The following is a 22,642-nucleotide window of genomic DNA, read 5'->3' on the forward strand; positions in this document are numbered from 1 at the left end:
CAAATCGGATGGGGTATTGTTAGCTGGGCTTCTACAGGCCTCAAGAAGTCTGGCATGGCTTCATAATTGCGCTTTGTGGGGGATATGAGCCAGCGTAGCAACAGGCTCATATAATACAAACACGCAACCCTTTCGGCTGAGCCCTTGACTGCCATACTTATCTTACCGTGCTGACCTAGAGCATCCGAAATCGGATTCTGCGAATTGCGGGTAGCAGGGTTGAGCAACGACCGAACGCTAGGGAAAGACTTTTCTGGAAGCTGCCCAGAAGATTGCACGTGCTGACGGCTGGTAACAATGATCTCCAGCAATACAGAATCGAGCCGACAGGTGGCGGATGCATGAAGCGGCAGTCGCTCCCACGGCGGAGGCTGTGAAGATGTGCCAGCCACGTCTAACAACGGGAGCTCTGGTGCGAAAGGCCAATCCCCTGGGATGCCGACACCGTCCTGGGCTGCATTCGCGCCAAATAGTGATAATGAGTATGTATTGTTCGCGTCTGGTTCCAGGACTAAGGATTTAGCTGATATCCGATCAGTCCACGATAGCGAGACTTACTCGAAGTGCCATCCCACATATTGAAAAGAGACTCGTCCGCACTGATAGGCAGCTCTAGGCTCAGCCCAGTATCTGCATCTCTCAAAAGCACGCCCTCGGTGGACGTTGCGCCGTAAGCTGAAGCATCGATAGTCGCTGAGCCATCGCTCAGGCCAGCAGATAGTGAATGCGATGCGAAGTTCAACGTCGTATTGGCCCCAATACTAGTGGGGGGAGATCTTGAGGTTTGCGACAAGTCGAGCCCGGCCTCAGCAGAGGAGGGGTCTGGGACTGCTCCAGTCGATGGTGAGGACGCATCTCTATCAAATGGTGAGACTGTGTGGTGATCGACCATCTGAAGGGACACTCGCGCCGAATTGATGATCTCTCGAAGGCATGTTTCATTGTTCTGCAGCTGTTTGACGAGGCCTTCCGAGCGCGTAAGGCGCCGCTTCAGATCAGCGACCTCTTCTTCTAGCTCTGCTATACGCGACTTCTTCCGCGCTCTCGCAGCTCTTTGGTTAAGTCTGTCGAATGTCCTCTTTCGGTACAATTGTTCGGTACTCATATTTGCCACTGTCCTGTCCATGGCTGCGTGTCTCGTCGGTGACGAAGTTTCCACGTGGAGAAGCCATGGGAGGAGCGCGCCGGCATTCTCGGCGACGTGTTAGGAATCGCCGCGAGAGGATTGGCGTTCGCGGCTTGCTGCGTCGTAGCCGGGCACGCAATGCGGAGACGATAGCACGAGGGAGACATTTCCCGCGATGGCTGGTGCCAGGTGTGGGGTGAGGCTCGTGCTCGAGGTTTAGCGTCGCGCTACGTGACAATGCATCGACCCATGAACTCCACCCGCGTCCTGCACTCACGCGTCACGGCGCCGGCCTCGTCTTCAAGCCCAGTATCGACGCGGTAACATCGACCCTGAACATGGCTCTGTTTGGACGCGGGGAGAGCACGTTTAACCGTATGATGCCTTATAAGGGCACATTTCACCCGGTTCAGTTGTCAGCTTCGATAACGGCCTGCGACCATGAAGCTCCTCAAGTTGTTCCATTATGCAGTGCTCTCGTCGGCACTGCACTGCGCAGCAGCGAAGCAGCCAAATATCCTCTTCATCTTGACAGATGATCAAGATTGGCACATGAAGTCATTGGTTCGTACATCTCGGGTTATCTGAGGTAACAATAGCTTACAAAGAACAGGAGCACATGCCATTCTTGCAAAAGTATCTACTCCATGAAGGCACACTGTATGCGAACCATTTCTGTACGGTTGCGCTGTGTTGCCCTTCCCGCGTAAACCTCTGGACTGGCAGAGCTGCCCACAACACCAACGTGACTGACGTCTTTGCCCCTTACGGTTAGCAGTCACCTCCGCGTATTATGCCAGCCTCATTAACACGTCTCAGGTGGCTACCCAAAGGTCGTTCGCGAAGGCATCAACGATGACTACCTCCCAGTATGGATGCAGAATGCTGGCTACAACACATACTACTCTGGCAAGCTGTGGAACCACCACTCTGTTGACAATTACAACGCACCCTACGCCGGCGGATACAACGGTTCCGACTTCATCCTCGACCCCTATACGTACGAATACTACAACGCGCACATGAGTCGTAACGGTGGACCACCCATAAGCTACAAGGGTCAATACTCGCCTGATGTGACTGCAGAGAAGGCGTATGGCTTTCTCGAGGAGGCAACGCAACACCCTGAGCCTTGGTTCCTTACCATTGCACCTATCGCGCCCCATAGCAACGTGAAGCTTGTGCCTACCGAAGAGTATAGTGCGGATTTGCCTCAATACGCAGAGCGACATGCTCATCTCTTTACCGAATACAAGATCCCACGCGACGCCAACTTCAATCCCAAGAAGCAGGGCGGCACAGGATGGGTCAAGAGACTTCCACTTCTCAACGACACAGTCATTGACTATAACGACGAATTCCAACGCTCCCGCCTTCGTGCCCTTCAGTCAGTAGACGAGATGGTGGAGCAACTTGTGAAGACTCTCGAGCACAAGGGCCTTCTTGAAGACACATACATCATCTACACCACTGACAACGGGTACCACCTAAGTCAGCATCGCCTGCATGCTGGCAAGGAGTGTGGCTACGAGACCGACATCCACATTCCCCTCATCGTGCGTGGACCTGGTGTAATGAAGGGCCACACCACCGACATTGTCAGCTCCCACACCGATCTCGCCCCTACCATCATGAAGCTCGCCGGTCAGAGTCTGCGTGAAGACTTCGATGGCTCCGTCATGCCTCTGTCACAAGAAGACACCCTTCTTGCCGAATCTGCAGAACGTCAAGAACACATCAACATCGAGTACTGGGGCCGAGCCATCCCCGAAGGCATATGGGGCCACTACGACAACCCGGTGAAAGAGAATCATCCGCCCGACCAAAACTGGGGTGGCTACCTCCACTCTATCCGTAACAACACCTACAAAGGCCTTCGCCTCATCGGTGAGGACTACAACATCTACTACTCCGTCTTCTGTACGGGCGACAAGGAGTACTACGACATGCGCTTCGACCCAGGTCAGCTGGAAAACTACTTCGACGACGAAGACGCGGACCTCATAGCGAAACGTGACACCTACCGTATCGCAGGCCGCCCCTTCACCGTCATCATCGACCGTATCGACGCATTGATGATGGTACTTAAATCATGCAAGGGCGAAGCGTGCAGAGATCCCTGGGGCGTGCTACACGGTAGTGGCAGGAAGGTCCGATCGCTCAAGCAAGCTTTGTCACATCGCTATGATACTTTCTACGCAGCGCAACCTAAGGTCCAATTCGAGGACTGTGCGTTGGGCTATATCCGTGAGGTTGAAGGCCCGCAGGAGGCGAACGTTTGGGATGGCTGGGATGACGGAGAGAGGTCTGAGCTGAAGGCGCGCAGGAAGCCGAGTTTTGTGTATCAGGGGAATCCGCATTTGCTTACTTGAGGTTGTGGTAGAAGTTGTTTCCGGGTACAGCCTGTATATACCCAGTAGGTTATGAGTGAGCATAAGTTCATATAGGATGCAATGATACATGCCTAAAGAGCTGAGCATCTTGTTAAACATACGACCCAAAATCACAGAAAGGCATGTAGACGGCAAGATAATGTATGAAGTAAAGAATTTTTGTTCAGACTGTCATTGAAGTACATCTAGCTTCCACGACAGCACACGAGACTACACGCTGTAAACATACATATCATGGGAATAAAGTAATGCAATCAATGACCAACTACCCCTTTCCACGCCTCATCCAGCGTTTACTCGCCCTTCAAGTGGTCCTGCTTCACGGTGAAAGCCATATCTAATAGGGCCTTCTCTTCGTTCTTGTGTGACACCTTAAGTCCAGTGGCCACCGACGCACTAGGGTTGCGGCCAGCGTACATGACGTGACGCCTGTTGTGGTGCTCGGTTTGGTTGAGCAGAGTCTCGATTCTGGGCTGGGTGAATGACCAGGCACCGGCGTTCAGGGGCTCTTCCTGGCACCAGATGATGTTCTGGGCGTTGGGGTACGAGTCCAGGTTGTCCTTCAGTTGTTGCCAGGGGAAGGGGTTGAGCTGCTCGATACGAGTGATGGCAACGTCCTTCTCACCGCGGGCCTCACGCTCCTTAACAAGCGCAGCGTATACCTGACCTGTGCAGAGGATGACACGGTTGATGCCCTCATGCGACTCAATCTCGCCGCTAGCGTGCGCGGGGTCTTCGATGATCCATTGGAAGTGAGAGTCGCCAGTGAACTCCTCAATGTTGGAGCGAGCGAGTGGGTGACGGAGTAGCGACTTGGAGAAGAAGAGGATGAGAGGCTTGCGGAACTGACGGTTCATCTGGCGACGGAGGAGATGGAAGAGGTTAGACGGCTTCGTTGTGTAGGCAATCTGGATGTTGCAGTCCTGGTGCTGACGGTCGAGCTTGTCGGGCGAGGGGAAGATACGGGGATCCTCGTTGCAGAGCTGCAGGTAGCGTTCCATACGTCCAGAAGAGTGCTCGGGACCTTGACCGTCGTAACCGTGGGGCAAGCTCATGACGAGGCCGGAACGTTGAAGCCACTTGACTTCACCAGAGGCAATGAACTGATCGATGATGACCTGGGCAGTGTTGGCGAAGTCACCGAACTGAGCCTCCCACATGACGAGGGCGTTGGGTGATGATAGCGAGTATCCGTATTCGAAGCCAAGCCTACAGGTGATTAGTTACGGCAAAATACATCAAAACAGCATGAACTTACACTCCGTATTCGCTGAGCGAAGAGTTGGAGATGGTGAATGTTGCTTGGTCCTCGGCAAGGTTCTGGAGAGGGGTGTATGTCTTCTCAGTTTCCTGGTCGTGGAGCACGGCATGGCGCTGAGAGAAGGTTCCACGCTCGACATCCTGTCCGGAGACACGGACGTGGTGGCCTTCCATGCACAGACTTCCGAATGCCAAGGCTTCCGCGGTAGCCATGTCGATGTTCTTGCCGTCCATGACAGTCTTGGTGCGGCCAGCCAAGATACGCTTCAAGTTCTTGTGTACATTGAAGTCCTCCGGCGCGCCGCCGATCTTCTCAGCAATGTGCTTCAGTTGAGTCTCCTCGATGGCGGTTGGCAGATGGGGCAGGACCTCTTCCGCAAGCTCCTTGGGCGACTTGAAGCCGTTCCAGGCCGAAGTAAGCCATTCCTTGGAGTTTGGTACGTAGTCCTTGCTGCGGTTGAAGCTCTCATCTAGCATACCCCAGACCCAAGCCTTGTGCTCGTCAATGTCCTCCTTGGTGAAGGTCTTCTCGTCGAGCAGCTTCTTGGTGTAGATGTCCAGTGTTTGGGGTTGTTCTGAGATCTTCTTGTACATGAGAGGCTGGGTGAAGAAGGGCTGGTCAGTCTCGTTGTGACCCTGCTTTCGGTAGCAAACCATGTCGATAACCACATCCTTCTTGAACTCGGCGCGGAAGTCAGCTGCCAGCTGGCAGACGAAGTTGAGGGCCTCGACATCGTCACCGTTAACGTGGAAAACGGGCGCATCAATTGCCTTGGCGATATCAGAGCAGTAAGGAGTCGAACGGGAGAACCTAGGATCCGTAGTGAAACCAATCTGGTTGTTCACGATGATGTGAATAGTACCGCCAGTGTGGTAGCTGGGGAGCTGGTGGAAGCCCATAGTCTCGTATACTATACCCTGACCGGCGAAAGCGGCGTCACCGTGCAAGAGCAGACCCATGGCGCTGGAACCTTCCTTCTCGTCATTGTTGTAGTGCAGAATGGCGCGGGTCTTTCCTAGTACGACGGGGTCTTCGGCCTCGAGATGGGACGGGTTGGCGACAAGAGACAGCTGTACGCGCTTTCCGGATGGGGTGGGGCGCTCGAAGTTCATGCCCAAGTGGTATTTGACGTCACCAGAGCCCTCTTCGTTGGCCTCGGCAGTACCGGCAAATTCACTGAAGATGGACTCGTTGGGCTTTCGGACGACATTGGAGAGCACGTTGAGACGACCACGATGCGGCATGCCAATGACGATGTCCTTGACACCAAAATCGACACTTCGGTCGATGAGGGCCTTCATTCCGGGAATCAAACTCTCACCTCCCTCAAGACCGAATCGCTTGTCGTTGGGGTATTTGGTGGCCAGGAAAGCTTCGAAGTTGGTACCCCAGATCAGGCGGTCCAGAATGCGGCGCTTCTCGTCGACGGAGTACTTGAAAGGTGTGGGGACCTCGATGCGCTCACGAAGCCAGTCGCACTGCTCCCTATCCGGGATGTGGATGTATTCGACTCCGTAAGAGCCGCAGTAGAGGCGTTCGCAGGCGTCGATGATGTCCTTCAACTTCATCTTCTTGCGGGACTCGGTCTTGAAGCGCGGGAGGATACCAGGACCCAATTCAATCTCTTGTTCCAGGTCCTTCTCGGTGAAGTTGTAATGTGACAGTTCGAGTTCGCGCGGCTTGCTGTATCCGAACTGCTCAGCTTCGGAGCGGATGCCCAGCGGGTCGATCTTGGCCTTGTGGTGACCGCGGGCCTGGTAGGCTCGGACGAGCAGTTGCACCTTGAGATGGTTCATGACGTCGGTACCTTCGGCGGAGGCCATGCCCATGCCAGGCCTGTTCGCGGCGCCGCCCTGGGGCGAGCTCATGATGTTTGGCGGCGGTTGGAAGGCTTGCGACACGGGCATGTCGCCGGACTCCATGTTGTGGAAGTAGACCTGCCATGAGTAGTGAACGCTGGCGGGGTCCTGCTTCCACTGCATGTACATGGCATCGATGTAGTTGGCCGTGTTGCCCTGGAGGAACGAGTCGTTGGGGTCCTATGCCGTCATTGTTAGCTATGGGTCGAAGAGTTTGAGGGTCTGGCTGGGAGGCACGCACAACGCCCTTGTTGGTGTCTTCCGACGACACGGCATACTGGCGGCGCTGCGTCACGGCGAGCGGGCGGCGACATGTCGAGAGAGCGGTTCGAGAGGGCTGTGCGAGGCTCGAGAAGGATGCTCTCGCCGGGGCGCACTGGAGCTGGCGGGAGCAGCACTGGCGCAGGGTGTTGCGCAACATGACGGGGATTAGATTAACAAAGCGGAGGTAGGGATGGGTGACATCCAAACGGACGACGATGAGAAGAAGAAAAGCCTCAGCTGTAGCAATGTGCAGTCGAAGTTAAGCGTCGCACGCAGTAGAAGTTGATGCAGCCCAGGACAGGCCCCGTGTTCCGGCCTAGCGCGTATCATGGATCGCGGGATTTCTGACCGGTCACCACCCACCACATTCAAGGGAGCGACCGAACACCGTGAAGTCTATATTGACACCGCATCTTCTCGTCTGCTTGTTGTTCTCCAAGTACAGTCTGCAGACCTGTGCAGGCTTGCAGTGGTACTCTTTGCTGGTCCCGGCGGCGCTGCGATATGACGAAGTGGTCGCTCATCCAGTGTTCTCGCACCACCAGCCAATAGCAGGGCAGGCCTTATGTAACTCGCATGCAGCCTCTGACGGCTTCTGACGCTGCATGGCACGGATATGTATCCGTTGCGCCTGATGTGTTACTTCTCTTGGCTGATGCGAGCCATGCGCCATGTTTGCAGACACGCGTTCTGAAGTGGGCGAGGAGATGAAGAGGCCACATAGCCAAACCCATCAAACAAAAGATGCATTCCAGCTGAACGTCGAATTGAGTTTTGGAGTAGGGTACAGCCTTGCCTGAGCCTCAGCGGCTGCCATGCCGTTCGCTAATGCGTAGTCACGTGCGACGCGTGAATCTGGGGAAGCCCAGACAAGCTAGCACCGCGTCAGCCTCAAGCCAGGCACGCCTCACTGATCGTCGCGACATTACACCCCGCCATCATGGCCGACGCCGCTGCCCAGTACAAGAAGGATAACGGCAGGGTCGCCGTGTCTGCGGATGGCAAGACGGTGTCCTGGAAGTCGACCAGTGGCGCGGCCAATGCGCCTGCTCCGTGGTCCATAGCCATAGCAGATATAGGCAGTACGTCGAGGCCTCACGAGAAAGACGCTATACACCACTGACACTCTCTAGACCTCCAACAGACGCCCGCGACCGCTGCCAAGGCCTCCATAAAAATCGTCGTACCCGAGCCAGCGCCCCTAGCTGGCAACCACACCCTTACATTCACCTCCGCTACCGCTCGCGACGACCAGCAGAACATAACCAGTCTATTGCGCAAATGGATCGAGGCCTCCAAACAGCAGAGCGCTCCGTCTCCGGCTCCTGCTGCTGGTGGCAAGGATGGTGGGGACAGCAGCGCCTCAGCTGCCATCGCTATGGCGCAGACTGTGACTGCTGGTGGCAAAGACAACGAGGAAAACTACCATGACGCGAAGCTGCTTGCGGATACAACGCTTCAGATGTCGCTTCTCAATTCAAATCCAGCCCTTCGTCAACGCTTCGACCGAGCGCTTGCGGAGAAGCCTGATTCCGTCGGTGTCTTGCAGTTTTCTATGCAGTTTTGGTCTACACGCGTGCACATGTTGAGATCTCACGCAACGGAAAAGTCGCAGGCTACAGGAACTTACAACGTGCTGTCCGTCATCAAATCAAAGTCTGTCAACGGCACCCTCATGCTAAGCTTGACTAAAGAGCAGATTGAGCTCTTGTTCAGGCAGCATCCAATCGTGCAAAAGGCTTACAATGAGAACGTGCCCCAGTTGAGCGAGGGTGACTTCTGGGAGAGGTTTTTCCACAGTCGCTTGATGAAGAAGCTCAAGGGTGAGCGCATCCAAGAAAAGGACGTGCTTGATCCTAAGCTCGACAAGTATCTGTCTTACGATGAGACAACAGACAACCAGGATCTGCTTGCAGCTTCCATCCCTAACTTCATCAACATCGAGGCAAATGAACAGAACCATAGCCAGAAACAAGGTAACCGGCCCGACTGGACCATGAACCCGACCAATTATGAGAAGGCGCCCATCCTCCGAGTTTTGAATCGCATGAGCGAGAAGATGATGAAAGAAGTGCCACCTTCGGATGGAGGTCGGCATGGACCCGTCGGAGTCGATGAAGAGACATACAAAGAGCTGCAGTTGCGGGATCTACAGCGTGCAGATGACGACAACAGGGTCGTTCTCCGCGTACAGGATCAAAGCCGGTTCTTCTCCGCTGGCCAGAGCGTGCATACCTCAACCAGTGCTGCGACCTACACCAAGCGTACTCCTGCACAGGCCCTCTCGACGTTACAGCAGGATCTTCGCAAGTTCGGCGGCGACGGCCAGCTTTCGCGCGTTGATCTCCATTCTACGATCGATATCGATGATGAGAGTAGTAGTGACGAGGAGGAGTCGGTCCCCAAGAAGACCAAAGTTGGCAGTAAATCCTCGCGAAGTGCAGCATCCTCGCAGATCATTGCGGCTGTGAGGAAACGCCATCTACACAACGATGACTACACGTCATCCAAAGCCATTCCCACCAGCGAGCGGGCAAAGGAGCTTCACGTATCGGAAGGGGTTCTAGAGAATCTCACCATGACCCATAACACGACGGTCGAGTTCTTGCACTACTTCTGGGCCGTGTTCTACTCAGGAGACCCCGACCGCGCGGGCGAGATTGCGCGTCTCATCGAGACGCTTGACAAATCGCTCGACCGTATCAAGGCGGTAGCCGATATGGCAGAAGCAGAGCGCGAAGCAAGAATCGAGCATGCACGGAAAGAGAATGAGTTCGCCAACCAGCGAGAGAGGAAGAAGAGGAAGTTCGACCCCGGAGCTATCAGAGGAGGCGCGAAGGCCGTCAACCAAGTTGTGGACCCTTTGATTCGAGCAATCGACGCTGCGCGGAGTCAATACAAAAAAGCTCTCCAGGAACAAGTTGCACGCAGCACAGCGGCCGCGACTGCTTGATCGCATGTTCGTGCTGTACTTTTAAAAAGCTGAAGATCCTTCTGATTTGCATAGCGAAGGCGTTTGGGAAACAGGGCTTGTGCCGATCGGACGACCGCTAGGTATTTTCGTGAAACAATTGCAGGCCATGCTTTGAAATACACAGATTCTTTCCGGAGATACATGATAATTGTAGTCAGTGAGGCAATTGATGTTGGGAATGCCCATGTCTATCCAACAGCCATCTACGTCGGTTATTGCGCAAATCCGCAATGATCTACACGCGCTCCACGAAAATGGTCCGCCATGACCGAAAGTGATGCTGAAAGCTACAAACCACATGTGTGATCAATACCTCATCGGGTCGGAAGGTGCATAGACGCCGACAATTTTCGGATCATGTATCTTAACACGAAGTAATATCAGCAGAATCTCTACACCGCTAACTGAAGGCTCGCAATGCTTGATAAGTGCACAGTACCGCCGGGCCATCGCACCTGCCAAAGTGAATGTCTTCTTACCAGCCCGGGCTGCTTCGGCAGGCACTGGACCCCTGACCTGGGAGAGGCCCCACTTATTGAGTAACTCGACGAGGCACATTTCTTTCACAACCTCATCCTCACTTCGTTTCTTTGCGGTATGATACGGCGCAGCTTGGATGCAGCAACTGAGGGCATGAATATTGGGGTAACATGAAGACATGTCGCGCATGCAGAAGAGCACGCAAAGCAAGAGAGGACGTCATCAATTCCTGAAACGCAGGAACAACTGCGGCCAACAACAACCGAAATTGGAATGAGCGTTTATTGCGACCAGCAATACCGAAACATCGAAACTCGAAAGGAAAAGTCTTAACCAAGTATTAAAACCAGAAAACGAAGGGCACGGTTGGATGAAACACACTCGAAGAGCAAACAGATCCTCTGAGTAGACCGAAACCGCAACACCTACATCATCCAACATGGACCGAACCTACGCGACACCTACAACATCTACAAAAACAGATGCCGTCGCAAGTATACGTGTTCCTGGTGTTGAAAGCTAGGGCTGTCGTCCGTTGTAATGGTCGCGTGCGGGATCATAGTATGGTTTGTTTCCTACTATCCGTTAGTTAACCTGCACCAGATACCGAACAGAACATCTATTCATCGACTCAAAAATATACGTACCGTTGTTATTAGGAACTCGCTCCCTCGGTCGGTTGTCTCTGCAAAGATCAGTGTCGAGCCCAGCTGCACGACAACCTTAGTCGACCTACCTGTAACGGAAGCTATGCCAGAGGTACCATCTCGCGACCCAGTTCTCTTCGTTGACATGAAGCATGTAACGACCAATGTCATAATACGGTCTTGTTTCCGCGCAAGCATCGCGTACGATCATCAAAATATGCAGATGTTTCGACGTTTCCGATAACTCGTCCCATCTATATGGTTCTGCTACAGAGGGGTCTGCCCTCGATTGCTCGGTCAAATTGTAGCGGTTTGAGCTCAATGCGTTTCTGGCAGCGACAGCTTCGGCCTACGGAGGGCGTGTGGGTTAGCGGACGGCCTTCTATTGTCAGGCGAATACTTACGAGAAGCAGTCTGTGTGTACTCTCACTGAGTTTAAGTCGATTGCAAAGCTCGCTCTTGCTGGCGCTCTGGGAAAGAGGCGGCTGGGTCATGGTATGGCGACGTTCCCTAATAGGATCGTTCATCACGCCAATGGTACGAAAAGAGCAGCTCAGGTGAAATTAGATATGGGAAACAGAAAGTCAGGTCTCTTTGTCTTATATCTGGGGTCGACAGCCGTGCAGGAAGATCTTATGGAGTCGCTGTCATGTGACAAGCAAGGTCCGTCCCGTCCTCTTTCCTTCCGCTGTGACACGGCGCATACGCCACATTATGAGATAATGGAGATCTGATTCGAGAAATACCCATTTCCCACCCTTACTCGCCTGGCCCCGGCGCCATGCTCTCGAGGTGGCTTCACATGCAGCTAGCGAATCTTAGGTGTTATGCCTGGCCAGCGCCGATCTATTGACGTGGACAGGGTGGATCACATGGGTCTCGCGTATCCTCCCGTGCAGCAACGGCAGGTAGATGCGTCGAAAACCGCTGTTCTGATTTGCTGCGAGGACATAGCTTCAGATCCATGGGCGTGCAGCGATTCATAATGACCTGTAGATCTCTCCACATCATTATACCCTCCTGTTGGCGCTAGCTAAATCAGCGATAGTGTAGCTTAGCCTGACGACAAAACAACATCCGCACTGCGATCATCGGGCCGGTGAGTCGAGGACCTGATGCAATCCCGAGAATCAGGTCGACGGACTTGAGCGCTGGTCAGACAGGAATACGACAAGCATCCACGGTCGGCAGGGAGATGGCTGCTTCGAAGACTTTCTGACCAGCCAATGCCACCCAAGCGCGGAGCACGACTACATGGCTCACGAGCGTGGCGCATTGGGCGGAGTGAATGGAGACCGGCTTGTCACGCCCAGCTCCTGCGGACCAAAGGCGCTCGACGAAGAGCATCACACTTGGAGAGCGTGGGTGCAAGAAAGCACGGCCCGAACTGAGTCATGTCTCTACGTGAGATCAATAATCCACTCCATTCTACAGGTCGACAAATCACACCCCAGGCTAGACATTCAAGTTACTTGAATTCTCAAGATGCCCGAAGGCCATCCAGCTGTCAACAACGGCCCAGCGTGATACTTATTGTGTCCGCCCTCAGCTACTGGAGGTAAGGATCGCCGTCAAGTGCAGGGCAACGGACAGAAATTCAATGTGATCAGTAAGCCTGGCTTAAGGGCGTTTTCCAGGGCTCGATAACACTCACCACTGAAGCATGGAAGTTGAATCAGCACAATTGACCGGACAGGTGTGAGCAGTCTCACAACCGTGTGTCTAGACTGAGAAAAATGCGCATTTCGCTGCTGGGCGGATCTTGTTCATCGAACATGTACCAAATCGTACAGCTTCTGGAAGCAATGGAAGGCTTTGCCGCGTCGTGCAGCCTCGTCTAGCCCGGCTAAGCCCGAGCCAAACGAGTCTACAGCGAGCGCACGGCTGGCGACCACCGCGAATTGAACTTGCCGAAGGTCAGTACCGGTCAGCTACCTGGAAAAGTTACCCCTTGCTTACCGTCATCATGCTGGCTCATAGGTTGACGACAACGAGACACATCCCGTGTCTATTTTCAGTATTCTCAGCGCACTCGCACCGACCGAATGGATCGCATAGGTGACATATCGCTTGTTACCTTCCGTTACATCGGTGATGGATAAACGGCGGCTTTTCCGTATCCAATCTGCTGCTGCAGTAGCTCTGAGAGCTCGTGGATGGTGTGAGCTGGAAGTCGCTTCTGCAGTTCAATCTTGCCAGGCTATCCTGGGACTTCGTCAACGATGGATGAAGGTACATGGAGAAGAAGACGTACGACAAGCCACATGTGCTCGGAACAGAGCTCTATAATTGTCACGACCGTGATAGGTTACAAGGTCCATGGTGAACCTGGCCAACTCATCGCTACCCCAGCCTTAAGTACGTCGCTTGTGTGGAGACTGCGTCAAACTAGCCAGCCTGGTTTCCGTATCGGCGAACCTGGATTAGTGCACCGTTTCGTCTCCCAACGCATTGTATACAATGTAAGCGGCACGACCCACTTGATCCCGTCGCCGGCCTGATTGTACGGACCCGGCTTGTTTTGCCGATCATTAGACTCTGATTGTGCAGCCTGTGAACAGAGGCTATGGAAGCTATGCAAAACCAGCATTCTTGATGGAGCCATTTGCGGCATGCGTAGGTGATCTTCGAATCCTTCGCTAATCACCTGCTTGTGCGATCAATTTTGGATGAGCACTTTGTCCATGAATAAGGGTCATGATCTCACAGCGGCGCTAGCCAAAGATAGGCAGGCTGGGGCATAGGGTCTGCATGCAGGAGCAACCGCCACGAGCAAGTTGGAGCGATGTACTTGCGTACGGGAGGGTCCGACGTTGAGGTCGAAGAAGCACAGCAACAGTTTTGCTTTTGCGCATCATCGCCAATTCCAGGAAGGGTCGTGGGGCTTAGGGGCTGCGAGTACAGAGCATTTTGATTGGATGGCCCTCCGCACACAGCCGCGTCGAACATGTTCCCTTCGCTAGGACAGAAAACACTGGAGCTGTCTCCTAGGCGGACTGCAATGGTCGTACGATTCGGGAGACTTTAGTCGGCGAATACCATGGTCGTGGTCATGCCCTCCGAGTGGTGAATGAGCCGCCACGAGATACGACAGGGCGGTTGCACAGGAGCAGGTCATGGCTGCTCCTGCCTAAACAATACAATCTCGGAAAGGGCGCTGCGGAAGGCCTGCTACTTCCCAGGATGCCCTGCGGCGCACAAACAAAGTTGCTCTGCTATCAGCAGGGTCCCACACTCATGCACATTATGATCTAGCATCGATCGGATCTCATCTTTGACAATATCGATGACAGGACATGAGCATCATGCCTACAGCACAGCCCCGCGACGCCAGTCTACTAGACCGCAGCAACGGCCAGGAACCAATATGTGGTCCAGCTCCATCAGATCCGTTGAACGAGACCCACGCCACTCCGTCCTTCCGATCGACCCATGCCATGCAGCCGGATCCGTTCGCCTATTACAGAGCTTTCCTAGATACGAGCTCGTCGCAAATGCAACCGCAAACGCAAGGCCAAGGGCGCGATCGGCATTACATCGCACAAGATCACGATGATTATGCCTGCCACGATATTACCGGGACCGGAGATATGCAGCACGCCATGGAATATCAGCAGCAGGCCAGAGCTCGAGGCGTTCCCTACAATCTTGCCGTTCGGCTCGCAAATCGCTCCAATGGCGCGCCTCTAGCCACTATTGTGGAGCAAGGTTCTTACTCGACGCTAAACTCACATGGCTCCCTCCTCAGCGTGGGCCGCTTCCCTTCACTCCGTGTGGTGGAAAATGCCTCGCCGACGCGCTCGTCACACAGAATCTCATACACACCAGAAGAACATGTTCTCCAGCGCATCACAGAAGATGTGCAGCGAGGGCATCTGTTGAAAGCACCAAGCAATACACACGATGTGCCCTTGTGCAAGGATTACAGCAACTCGTTCCGGGCTGATGATGCCGCAATCCCATCCGCGTTTCCCAGTCTTAAGCCATCGCAATCTATTACCCATCGGAATGGCAAGGCCGACTCCGACGCTAATACCAGCAATGTCAAAAGCTTCTTTCGTGGCGTTATACACAATGTTCGAGCTGCCTCGAGAACCCGGTCTAGGTCGTCCTCGACGCAGATGTCGCTCGTTGAGAACCATAGCGATCGGCCGGGTGCGAGCGAGGATAGCCTACAAAGTCAATTGCAGGCATCTGACATGTCTCAACTGGGCGATGACACATTTGACACGCCATATCGGTTCCCTACTGCATCCCAGGCCCTAAGCGCGACTAAAGCGTTAGCTTCAGAGAATCAGGCCAGAAACGGGCAGTCATCCATGGCTGATCCTAGTTTCTCAGCTCATGCGATAGTCCCCAATTCTGACGTCGACCCGTATACGCTCGAGTCGCAAACGGCATTTGGAGCCGTGTCAAAGCTATTACCACCGTCGGCTACAGTCCGCCCGCATGAACGGTCCTCTTCTGTGCGTCTTGTGTACCCGGAAGCACGCGATGGGGCGCACGATGGCGGTAGCGCTAGAGTACCAACGCTGTCAAACGAGGCCAACAACACTATCTCAGCTGGACACACATTTTATGGTGCAGGTAAGAACAACCATTCACTCACAGAGCATGACCACGCGACTGAGGCTAGTCACAATGCGAGCTTCTGTAGTACCATGTCCACTTCCTACTCGGGAACAGTAGTTGGTGTCGATGTCGACCTTCAGCACGACTTCCCTCATCCAGTGCGTCCCTCGCGTTCGCCCACACCTATCGCGCCAGTATGGTTCACTCCGCAGATGGCCGAGCTAGAACGGCAAGCTTCACTCTCTGAGTCACCTCCGGAGCCGGATCAAGTTGCTGAGGCAGAACCTACGCGTCGCTCAATCACCTCATCCGCATTGACGTCTTTACTACCAATAGCTGCAGCATCGGGCATCGTTCGCCCCAACTACGACACACCGAAGATTTCATTCTTCTCGCCGTCCGGCAATCTTATCCAGCCAGAGGGTAGTTCGACGCCAGGCACTACGAGCGCTTCGGACTTCAGCGGCTCACCCACTGCAACCACATCGTACTACGATAACAAAACCACACCTGCAACCTATCGTGCGTTCCCGACAACGACATGCCTGCCACCCCCAAGGCCCTCTTTGAGGCCAATGACCACACCACCCACATCCTCGGTTCCGCTCCCTATGCACCTACGTTTCCATCACAACTACAAACGCCCTGAGCAGTCGCAGATCGACTCTACGGTTGGCTCCATAGACTCGTTCATCTTGCCTGCACCGTTAGTTCAAGGCTGTGACGGCATAGCGCAAACCGAAAGTCTTGCGCCTTGCTCCAGACCGCGTCATTCGTACGAGAAGCTGAATGTACGCCCGCGCTACAAACCTCGCAGATCAGCTCGATCATTCGCCGAGGACCTCAAATATGAGGCGAGGTTCCACAGAGCCCGATTGATCACGGCCATCATCGCAAGTTGCACCTCGTCTGGAAAAGGAAGGGTCCTTCGCAAGCGAAAGGCTGCGAACCGTAGAGCCGCAGCAACCGCATACGTTAGCATGCCCCGAAGCTGCGCAGGTGAGGCTACAGCCAGACCTAGAAAGAAACGAGTACATCCCCGTCAACCCACAGCTCGGCGCGAAGTAGGGGTCCTCGGACCGCTTGCCGGGCACATACTGCGGATTTGCTTCTGCCAGCCATACGACGGTGCAGGCAAGACGACAGCCAGCGGCGCTACCAACAAGACGTGCATTGGCAAGAGCAGCAACCACACAGCAAACACGCAGAGCGTATCGAAGAAGGAAAGCCCTCGCTCCAACGCAAACGACGTCGACGTGGATGCAGCCTTACCCAACGCGCGGGTCGTGACCGGAACCGAACGGAAGGTCAGCAATACCGTACGCCAGCGCACCACGGTCCGCAAGGAGAAGAGGCACTCGTCCACCGGCTCGAATCACCACTCCAGAACGCGCAGTGACAGTGCCGTCAGCGTGGGTGTGGCATCCAGCACCGCTACCGCGCGTGGCTAAGCTGACGGGCTAGACCGCATCCGCTGTGACAGCTGCCACACAGGTGTGGGCGGGTACGTGGTTGTTCAGTTCGGTACCGACGTACCACAACGAAAGCGGGTCTTGTCACATCTCATCAGAAACAGGCATTGCGGTCGTCGCTGGAAGCGGTATAGCTTGGTAGTATGCTCGTTCCCCTTTGGGAACCTGCGAAAGAAGGAAACGGTCACATTCGTTACTGCTTTTGGATACAATGGAAAGTAGGATTACGCGATATGGTTAGACGTATGTTGTTAGTTGGCTCGATGGAGGTGTGTGTGGGGATGGTAATGGGGTGGGATCGACAATGTTACCTTTTTTTCTGAAAGGGATGGGTTGTTCCACCAATGATGCTTGCTTTGCAATGACTCAAGAGTAGTTCTTCTGGGGACTGGAAAGTGATGTTGCTTTTGCGTCTCGTTCATGTGTTCTTCTGAGATGTGAATGATGTGCATGCGGGTGCAGTATACGCTATCATGATAGTGCTAAAGGACAGGGGCGGCTACTCCACTACCCCACACGGAAGAAGCAAACAACAATACTGGTCTGACGTCTTCTTTGCTTTGATCTTCGAACGGGATGCCGCGCTGCATATCGGCAACTTGATAGTGCATACGCAGATAACTTCAAGCATCACGATCGACGTCAGAGTACAGTATCTCACGCCTGGCGAGTAGAACGCACCAATGTAAATTACTCGCGAGCTTCAACAGTACAAACTCGTATCGAGAGCAACCCGCCAGGTCCCGACACTGGTGACCCAAGCATCACCGCACCTGTATTGTTGATAGTGCTGAATAAAATGAAGCAACCAGTGAGACGTTCCGACCACTATGATAAAGGCGTAGTAATTGGAAGAGAGACCCGGATATCGGCGACCTACTCCAAGTATCTGGAGCCGCCAAGACATGACAACCATAACGCAGCGGTGTACTCCGCTGTCGTCTGTCATCCGTCATCCACACATACACATACATACACGCGAGGTGCTGAGAAAGCGACATGCACACCGATAACCAACATAACTTGCTCTCTGCCTCGGCGTATGTCTACACGCTAACAGGCTGTCGGGTTCGTGTAAGCTCTACAACGCTTGGCTATAGAGCAGGAAAACGCATGGAAGTACCGCCTAGAACTGCCGCTTGAGCGACCCGAGAAAGCATATGCAGGTACTGCCCGGTTGAGTAACAATGCATCCGAGCCGAGGAGCTGAACCCGGTCAGCTCAACTAAGCACCGTCTCCTTGCGTATATCAGAGACCAATAGTTGGCTAAACGCGACCATCGAGATTCACGCATGAAGTCGCGTATTAAGCGTATCCGAATCCGAGAAACCGTGGTTCCCGGTAAACAGGTTCGAAGCAGCAACAAACGCCTCACTTTCTCTCCCACGTAGGGCGGACTCGCCGAGCTCCGCGGACTCATGCAGCTGACGACAGATTGGGACATTGGGTAGTCGCGAAACCCCACAGATGAGTCTTGTTGGTGTTTGTTGTGGTGGGTGTACGGCCGTAGTACTTCATCCAACCCCCCTGCCCGTCACGGCACTCCCGACGCCTCACGCCTGCGTTATCGACCCAGGGCGTCGGTAGCGGGGGGCACCGCTCATTCCGGGTCAAAGGATGTAGATCCGTCCCCATTTGAAAACACGTGCATATGCCCATGACAAGCCTGAACAAGAACTTGAAAACCTGGAATTCGTGTTGCTGATCACTGACTTCGAGGTCGCTACGAAGGATTACAGCCAGGGATAGGCGAAAGCGTATGCGCGTGTCGATCATGTTCCTCTCTCTCGATGTCGTGCAGCAAGGGCGCGGTAGCTACATACAACGGTGGGCGAGTGGGTTTCGAAAGGACACAGTGACGAGAGCGTTTCGGAGTCCGCGGGATGAGGATGCGAGGATCGGGCTTGGTGGTGACTGGCTCAATAAGGGTTGCTGGACTTGTCGGCCCAGAGGTCTTTCCAAAACTGGCGGAACCCATACTGCTTCTCGCGGCGCTCATCTCGCACGCGGACTGGCCCTCCAATGATGTTGTCGAGCACGCTCTTCTGGCCGGAGCTCTGCCAACTATCTGCTTTCTTGGGCGGTTTGCGTGCGCGTTCGAGGATGGCCCCGGCGAGCTGGGGCGCGACGTCGGCGAAGCAGGAGTTCAGCTCGCGCTGCAGATTGTAGTAGGGTCGTTTAGCTAGCTCGGGTGCGAGGAGGTTGTAGCTGCGCGCCTTGTCGTTGAGGTCCTTGATAGCGACTTTCCAGTAACCGCTTTCGATACGCTCCCAGTCTGGGTCACGGAAGGGATACGGCGCTGGTGCCACTGTTGGTTCGGGAGCTTGAACAGGTACTTCCATGGTTTCCGTGGTTGTTTCTGTTACGGTAGCTGCTGCTGGGTCCTGCGCTACAGCTTCTGGGGAAGCATCAAATGTAACCTTTTTTGCTACAACTTCTTCTGTGACTACTGGCTCCGCATTCGATCCTTCACCTTCTGAGTCTACCTTCAGCCCGCCTGACAAAGTGATCTGTGACATGTGCCCGTCATCGTCAACAGTGGTGAGCGTCTCTTGTTGTTTCCTTCTCAGAGGGTTGGCAATCAGCTCTGCCTTTGCGAATGCCTCAGCTGTCTTGATTTGGTCGAGTAGCGATCCGCCTTTGCTGGCTATCAAGCGCGCAGCATGCCTCTTCCAGTCCGCCCGTAGTCGAGTTCTGAACTTGCTTGCAGCCGAAGTGAGCTCTTGCTGCTTCTCGATCCACGGCGGTACAATCTCTTGCTTTTGTATAATCTTGTTCATGAAGTATTCGGTCGTGTCGATGAAGGGGCTCGATGCGTTGTAGTCTCTTTCGATGTTGGCCTTCTTTCCGCGCGGGATGTTCTTGAACTGGCCACGGGCGATGGCATCTTCAATCCTCTTATTCGCAAGAGATGCAATCCCTTGGATAGAGCCAGGGACGATGGTGCGCGCACCTGGCTCGAAGCGGTCTTTGAGGTCCTGCAACCGCTTCTCTCGGTCGAAAGCCTCTATACTCTCGTCTTCATTGATGGAAGCGTAGACGGTGCTCCTGTCGCGTGCGTTGGCCAATCTCACGCCCCGCCCCTCCTTGCTCCGAGCATGTCCGGTATCGATGGACTGGGGTATAGGAACGCCTGGCATCTTGGCTGGTCGCCCCAATCGTAGCGGCTTATGGGCGTCGTTCAGCATGCGTAGGCTCGCATCGTGGATGGACTCGGTGCCGGTCCAGGCTTCTGTTGTGGCAAGCTCGCGCGTGTGGCGGGAGGCGAAGGCGGGCAGCTCTGCTTCGGACGACTTGAGGTTTGCAGATGCGATTCGCTGTTCGAGCTGTGCCTTGAGGTCTGCACTGAAGCCTGCCTCTTCCACAGCTTTGACGGCGCCATGTCCTCCCGATTCCAGCGCGTCTTCACTCATTTCTCGCATGCGTCGCGTGAATGCGCCTTCCTCCTGTTCGGCCTCGGCGCCTGATCCATCGCCATTGTTTCCGGCGTCCTCCTGCTCCTGTTTGCCGTCATCCTCATCTTTGCGCTGTGTTGCCGTCTGCCCGTATCGCCTCAGAGGCCCTGCCGGCGCGGGTCGGGATGGAACGAAGACATTGGATCTTCGATTCGTGCGCAAACAGCGTGCGCAGGTGTACTGTCTCGGAAACGCAAATGCGGGCATACAGGAGAGTCGGTGGAAGGAGATGGGGTGTTGGAGGAGTGGTGGCGTCGAATTCTTAGAAATGGCCATCTCCCACGTCATGACCTCCATGTTTAGCGCGAGTCTTATCGATAGCAACCAGCCGAGGCTCCAGCAACACACCAGCATACTTTACACTCAAACTGCATGCATACACTGTCATGATTTGACAAAGGACACTTAGTGGTATATCCAAACTGGAGTATGCTCAAGAGAAACCAACCATTCATAGTCAGCCACCCGCACCACCTTCAGCAATATTCACCAGCAAATCCAGCAAAGTGTGCCTCTTTTCCTTCTCACTTTTGATCATACACATCGCAGTAGCCACAAATACCTGATACAACCTACTCCTCTTCATGCGCAAGATTCTCGCACTTTCCACCTCTTCCTCTTCCGTCCCTTCCCCACTCCGAGCAAGCACATCAGGCGCATATTCATCAACCAAACGCAAGATGGCAGCATCGAAGAACTCCAAAGTACCACTCTTTCTACTCGCAACAGACGACGTGTATACTCCCAAACACACCTCATCTCGCCTCTCTTTCTTCTCTTCGGCCACAGGCAGCCTAGCGACTAACTTCAGATGGTTAAATCGCAACAAGACACCACACGTACGAGATTCCTTGATAGTACCTGTTCCTTTCCAGAAGAAGTCAACACCAGCATACTTGAAGTGATAGCATCTCGTATGACATGAGAGAGGGTTCTTCCACCGTAGATAGACCACCTCTTCTGCTGTCGCAGGTTCTTCTAACTTGCCATTCGTCGTCCTAATCACATCAGGATCCCGTCCTTCGCCAGTCTTACGGATGTTTTTCACGGAGCGAACGTATTCCTTGCCCGTCTCACCCCACAACCTCCACGTCCGCACTTTGTACCCTTTGAGCTTGTGGTGATCGTGCTTGAGGGCGTTCTTGTCTACAGCGTTGTAGCGCCATGGTACCACACCGCGTGGGTCGAGTATGCTGGGGGTGGATGGGAGAAGTTGCAGTTTATACTCTTTCCAGAAACAGCCTTCGTGTATCAAGATAGCTGGCTGCGCGGTGTCCTTACCACTGCCAGTGTAAAGTACGTGAGGCGGTATGTGGAAGGCGAGATATGGTCGGTGAAAGAAGAAAGCATTATCGTCTTGTTCTACACTAGGTACTCCAGCGTCCAGACGCTCTTTCTTCTCCTTGCGTGTAGTCTTCTGTTCTTTGATCGTTGGGCCAGACCGTCGTTCCAGAGTAGGATCGAGGACTGGCGTAATGCTTTTATGACACTTATGCTTCTCGTAGATGTGGAAGATCGACTTCGCATCGGTGCTAGGTGGTAGTTCGAGGTCGTCTTCCATAGGCAGGCGAGTGACCACAACACCTTCAGCCGGGGTTATGGAAGTTGCATTTATTGCAGTGCCCTGATCATGTCAACATCTGTCATGAGAGAGGCTGTCGGTATCAGCACACATACCTTCGTACCGTCCGCTCCGCCAAGCCTGATTGTACCAGTGTCATCTGACTCTATGACAGTCGTCATAGCTCTTCCTCGCGATGTTCATCCTCCTATAGATGGAGCCTGGCATGTGAATCTGGCTAGCCACTCCCTATATGTGGTGGTTTTGATGGTCACCAGATGATGCGCGGGTGTCGCGCCAAGCACTGTTGTGGAGGCTGAGCCGCTCGCATTGCTCGTGTTGATGCCGTCTGCTACATTCTCCAATCAAAACCTTGTAACATCTGTTTTAAGTAGTACGTGATGGTTCGATTGGCCACCGTTTTGCTAAGAAGTTGTGTAAGCACATGCAAACTGCTATGAGGCAGACTTAAGGCAGAGTCTACACAAAGCTGCCCAGGCGCAACACTTCTCAATCGCATGCGTCGTGCACCAGAAGTTTTGCGCATGATAATGTAATACTTTTGTACTTTCCCGAC

At 54.0% G+C, this 22,642-nt stretch overlaps 6 protein-coding genes across 6 annotated transcripts; 3 read left to right on the top strand and 3 right to left on the bottom strand.

Moving 5' to 3' along the window:
* Positions 1-1,567: 1,567 nt before the first annotated feature.
* On the top strand, positions 1,568-3,498 carry J4E85_007219 (uncharacterized protein; the record flags this gene model as incomplete). Its single annotated transcript, XM_051471451.1, has 2 exons — positions 1,568-1,694; positions 1,946-3,498. The coding sequence occupies 2 exons, from the start codon at positions 1,568-1,570 to the stop codon at positions 3,496-3,498; spliced, it is 1,680 nt and encodes a 559-aa protein (XP_051324525.1).
* Positions 3,499-3,812: 314 nt separating this feature from the next.
* On the bottom strand, positions 3,813-7,060 carry KGD1 (2-oxoglutarate dehydrogenase E1 component; the record flags this gene model as incomplete). Its single annotated transcript, XM_051471452.1, has 3 exons — positions 3,813-4,728; positions 4,778-6,819; positions 6,881-7,060. 3 exons carry the CDS (start codon positions 7,058-7,060, stop codon positions 3,813-3,815), a joined length of 3,138 nt encoding a protein of 1,045 aa, XP_051324526.1.
* A 783-nt stretch (positions 7,061-7,843) lies between these two features.
* J4E85_007221 (uncharacterized protein) lies at positions 7,844-9,856 on the top strand (the record flags this gene model as incomplete). The annotated part of the gene is made up of 2 exons (XM_051471453.1): positions 7,844-7,985; positions 8,037-9,856. 2 exons carry the CDS (start codon positions 7,844-7,846, stop codon positions 9,854-9,856), a joined length of 1,962 nt encoding a protein of 653 aa, XP_051324527.1.
* Positions 9,857-14,441: 4,585 nt separating this feature from the next.
* Positions 14,442-17,027, top strand: J4E85_007222 (uncharacterized protein; the record flags this gene model as incomplete). The annotated part of the gene is made up of 1 exon (XM_051471454.1): positions 14,442-17,027. One exon carries the CDS (start codon positions 14,442-14,444, stop codon positions 17,025-17,027), a length of 2,586 nt encoding a protein of 861 aa, XP_051324528.1.
* Positions 17,028-18,968: 1,941 nt separating this feature from the next.
* On the bottom strand, positions 18,969-20,801 carry J4E85_007223 (uncharacterized protein; the record flags this gene model as incomplete). Its single annotated transcript, XM_051471455.1, has 2 exons — positions 18,969-20,611; positions 20,714-20,801. 2 exons carry the CDS (start codon positions 20,799-20,801, stop codon positions 18,969-18,971), a joined length of 1,731 nt encoding a protein of 576 aa, XP_051324529.1.
* Positions 20,802-21,298: 497 nt separating this feature from the next.
* J4E85_007224 (uncharacterized protein) lies at positions 21,299-22,065 on the bottom strand (the record flags this gene model as incomplete). The annotated part of the gene is made up of 2 exons (XM_051471456.1): positions 21,299-21,309; positions 21,348-22,065. The coding sequence occupies 2 exons, from the start codon at positions 22,063-22,065 to the stop codon at positions 21,299-21,301; spliced, it is 729 nt and encodes a 242-aa protein (XP_051324530.1).
* Between the last annotated feature and the right edge of the window lie 577 nt (positions 22,066-22,642).

The sequence above is a fragment of the Alternaria conjuncta genome (genome assembly GCF_024043145.1).
Source record: "Alternaria conjuncta strain BMP 0040 chromosome Unknown scaffold_10, whole genome shotgun sequence".
Classification (NCBI taxonomy): Eukaryota; Fungi; Ascomycota; class Dothideomycetes; order Pleosporales; family Pleosporaceae; genus Alternaria; species Alternaria conjuncta.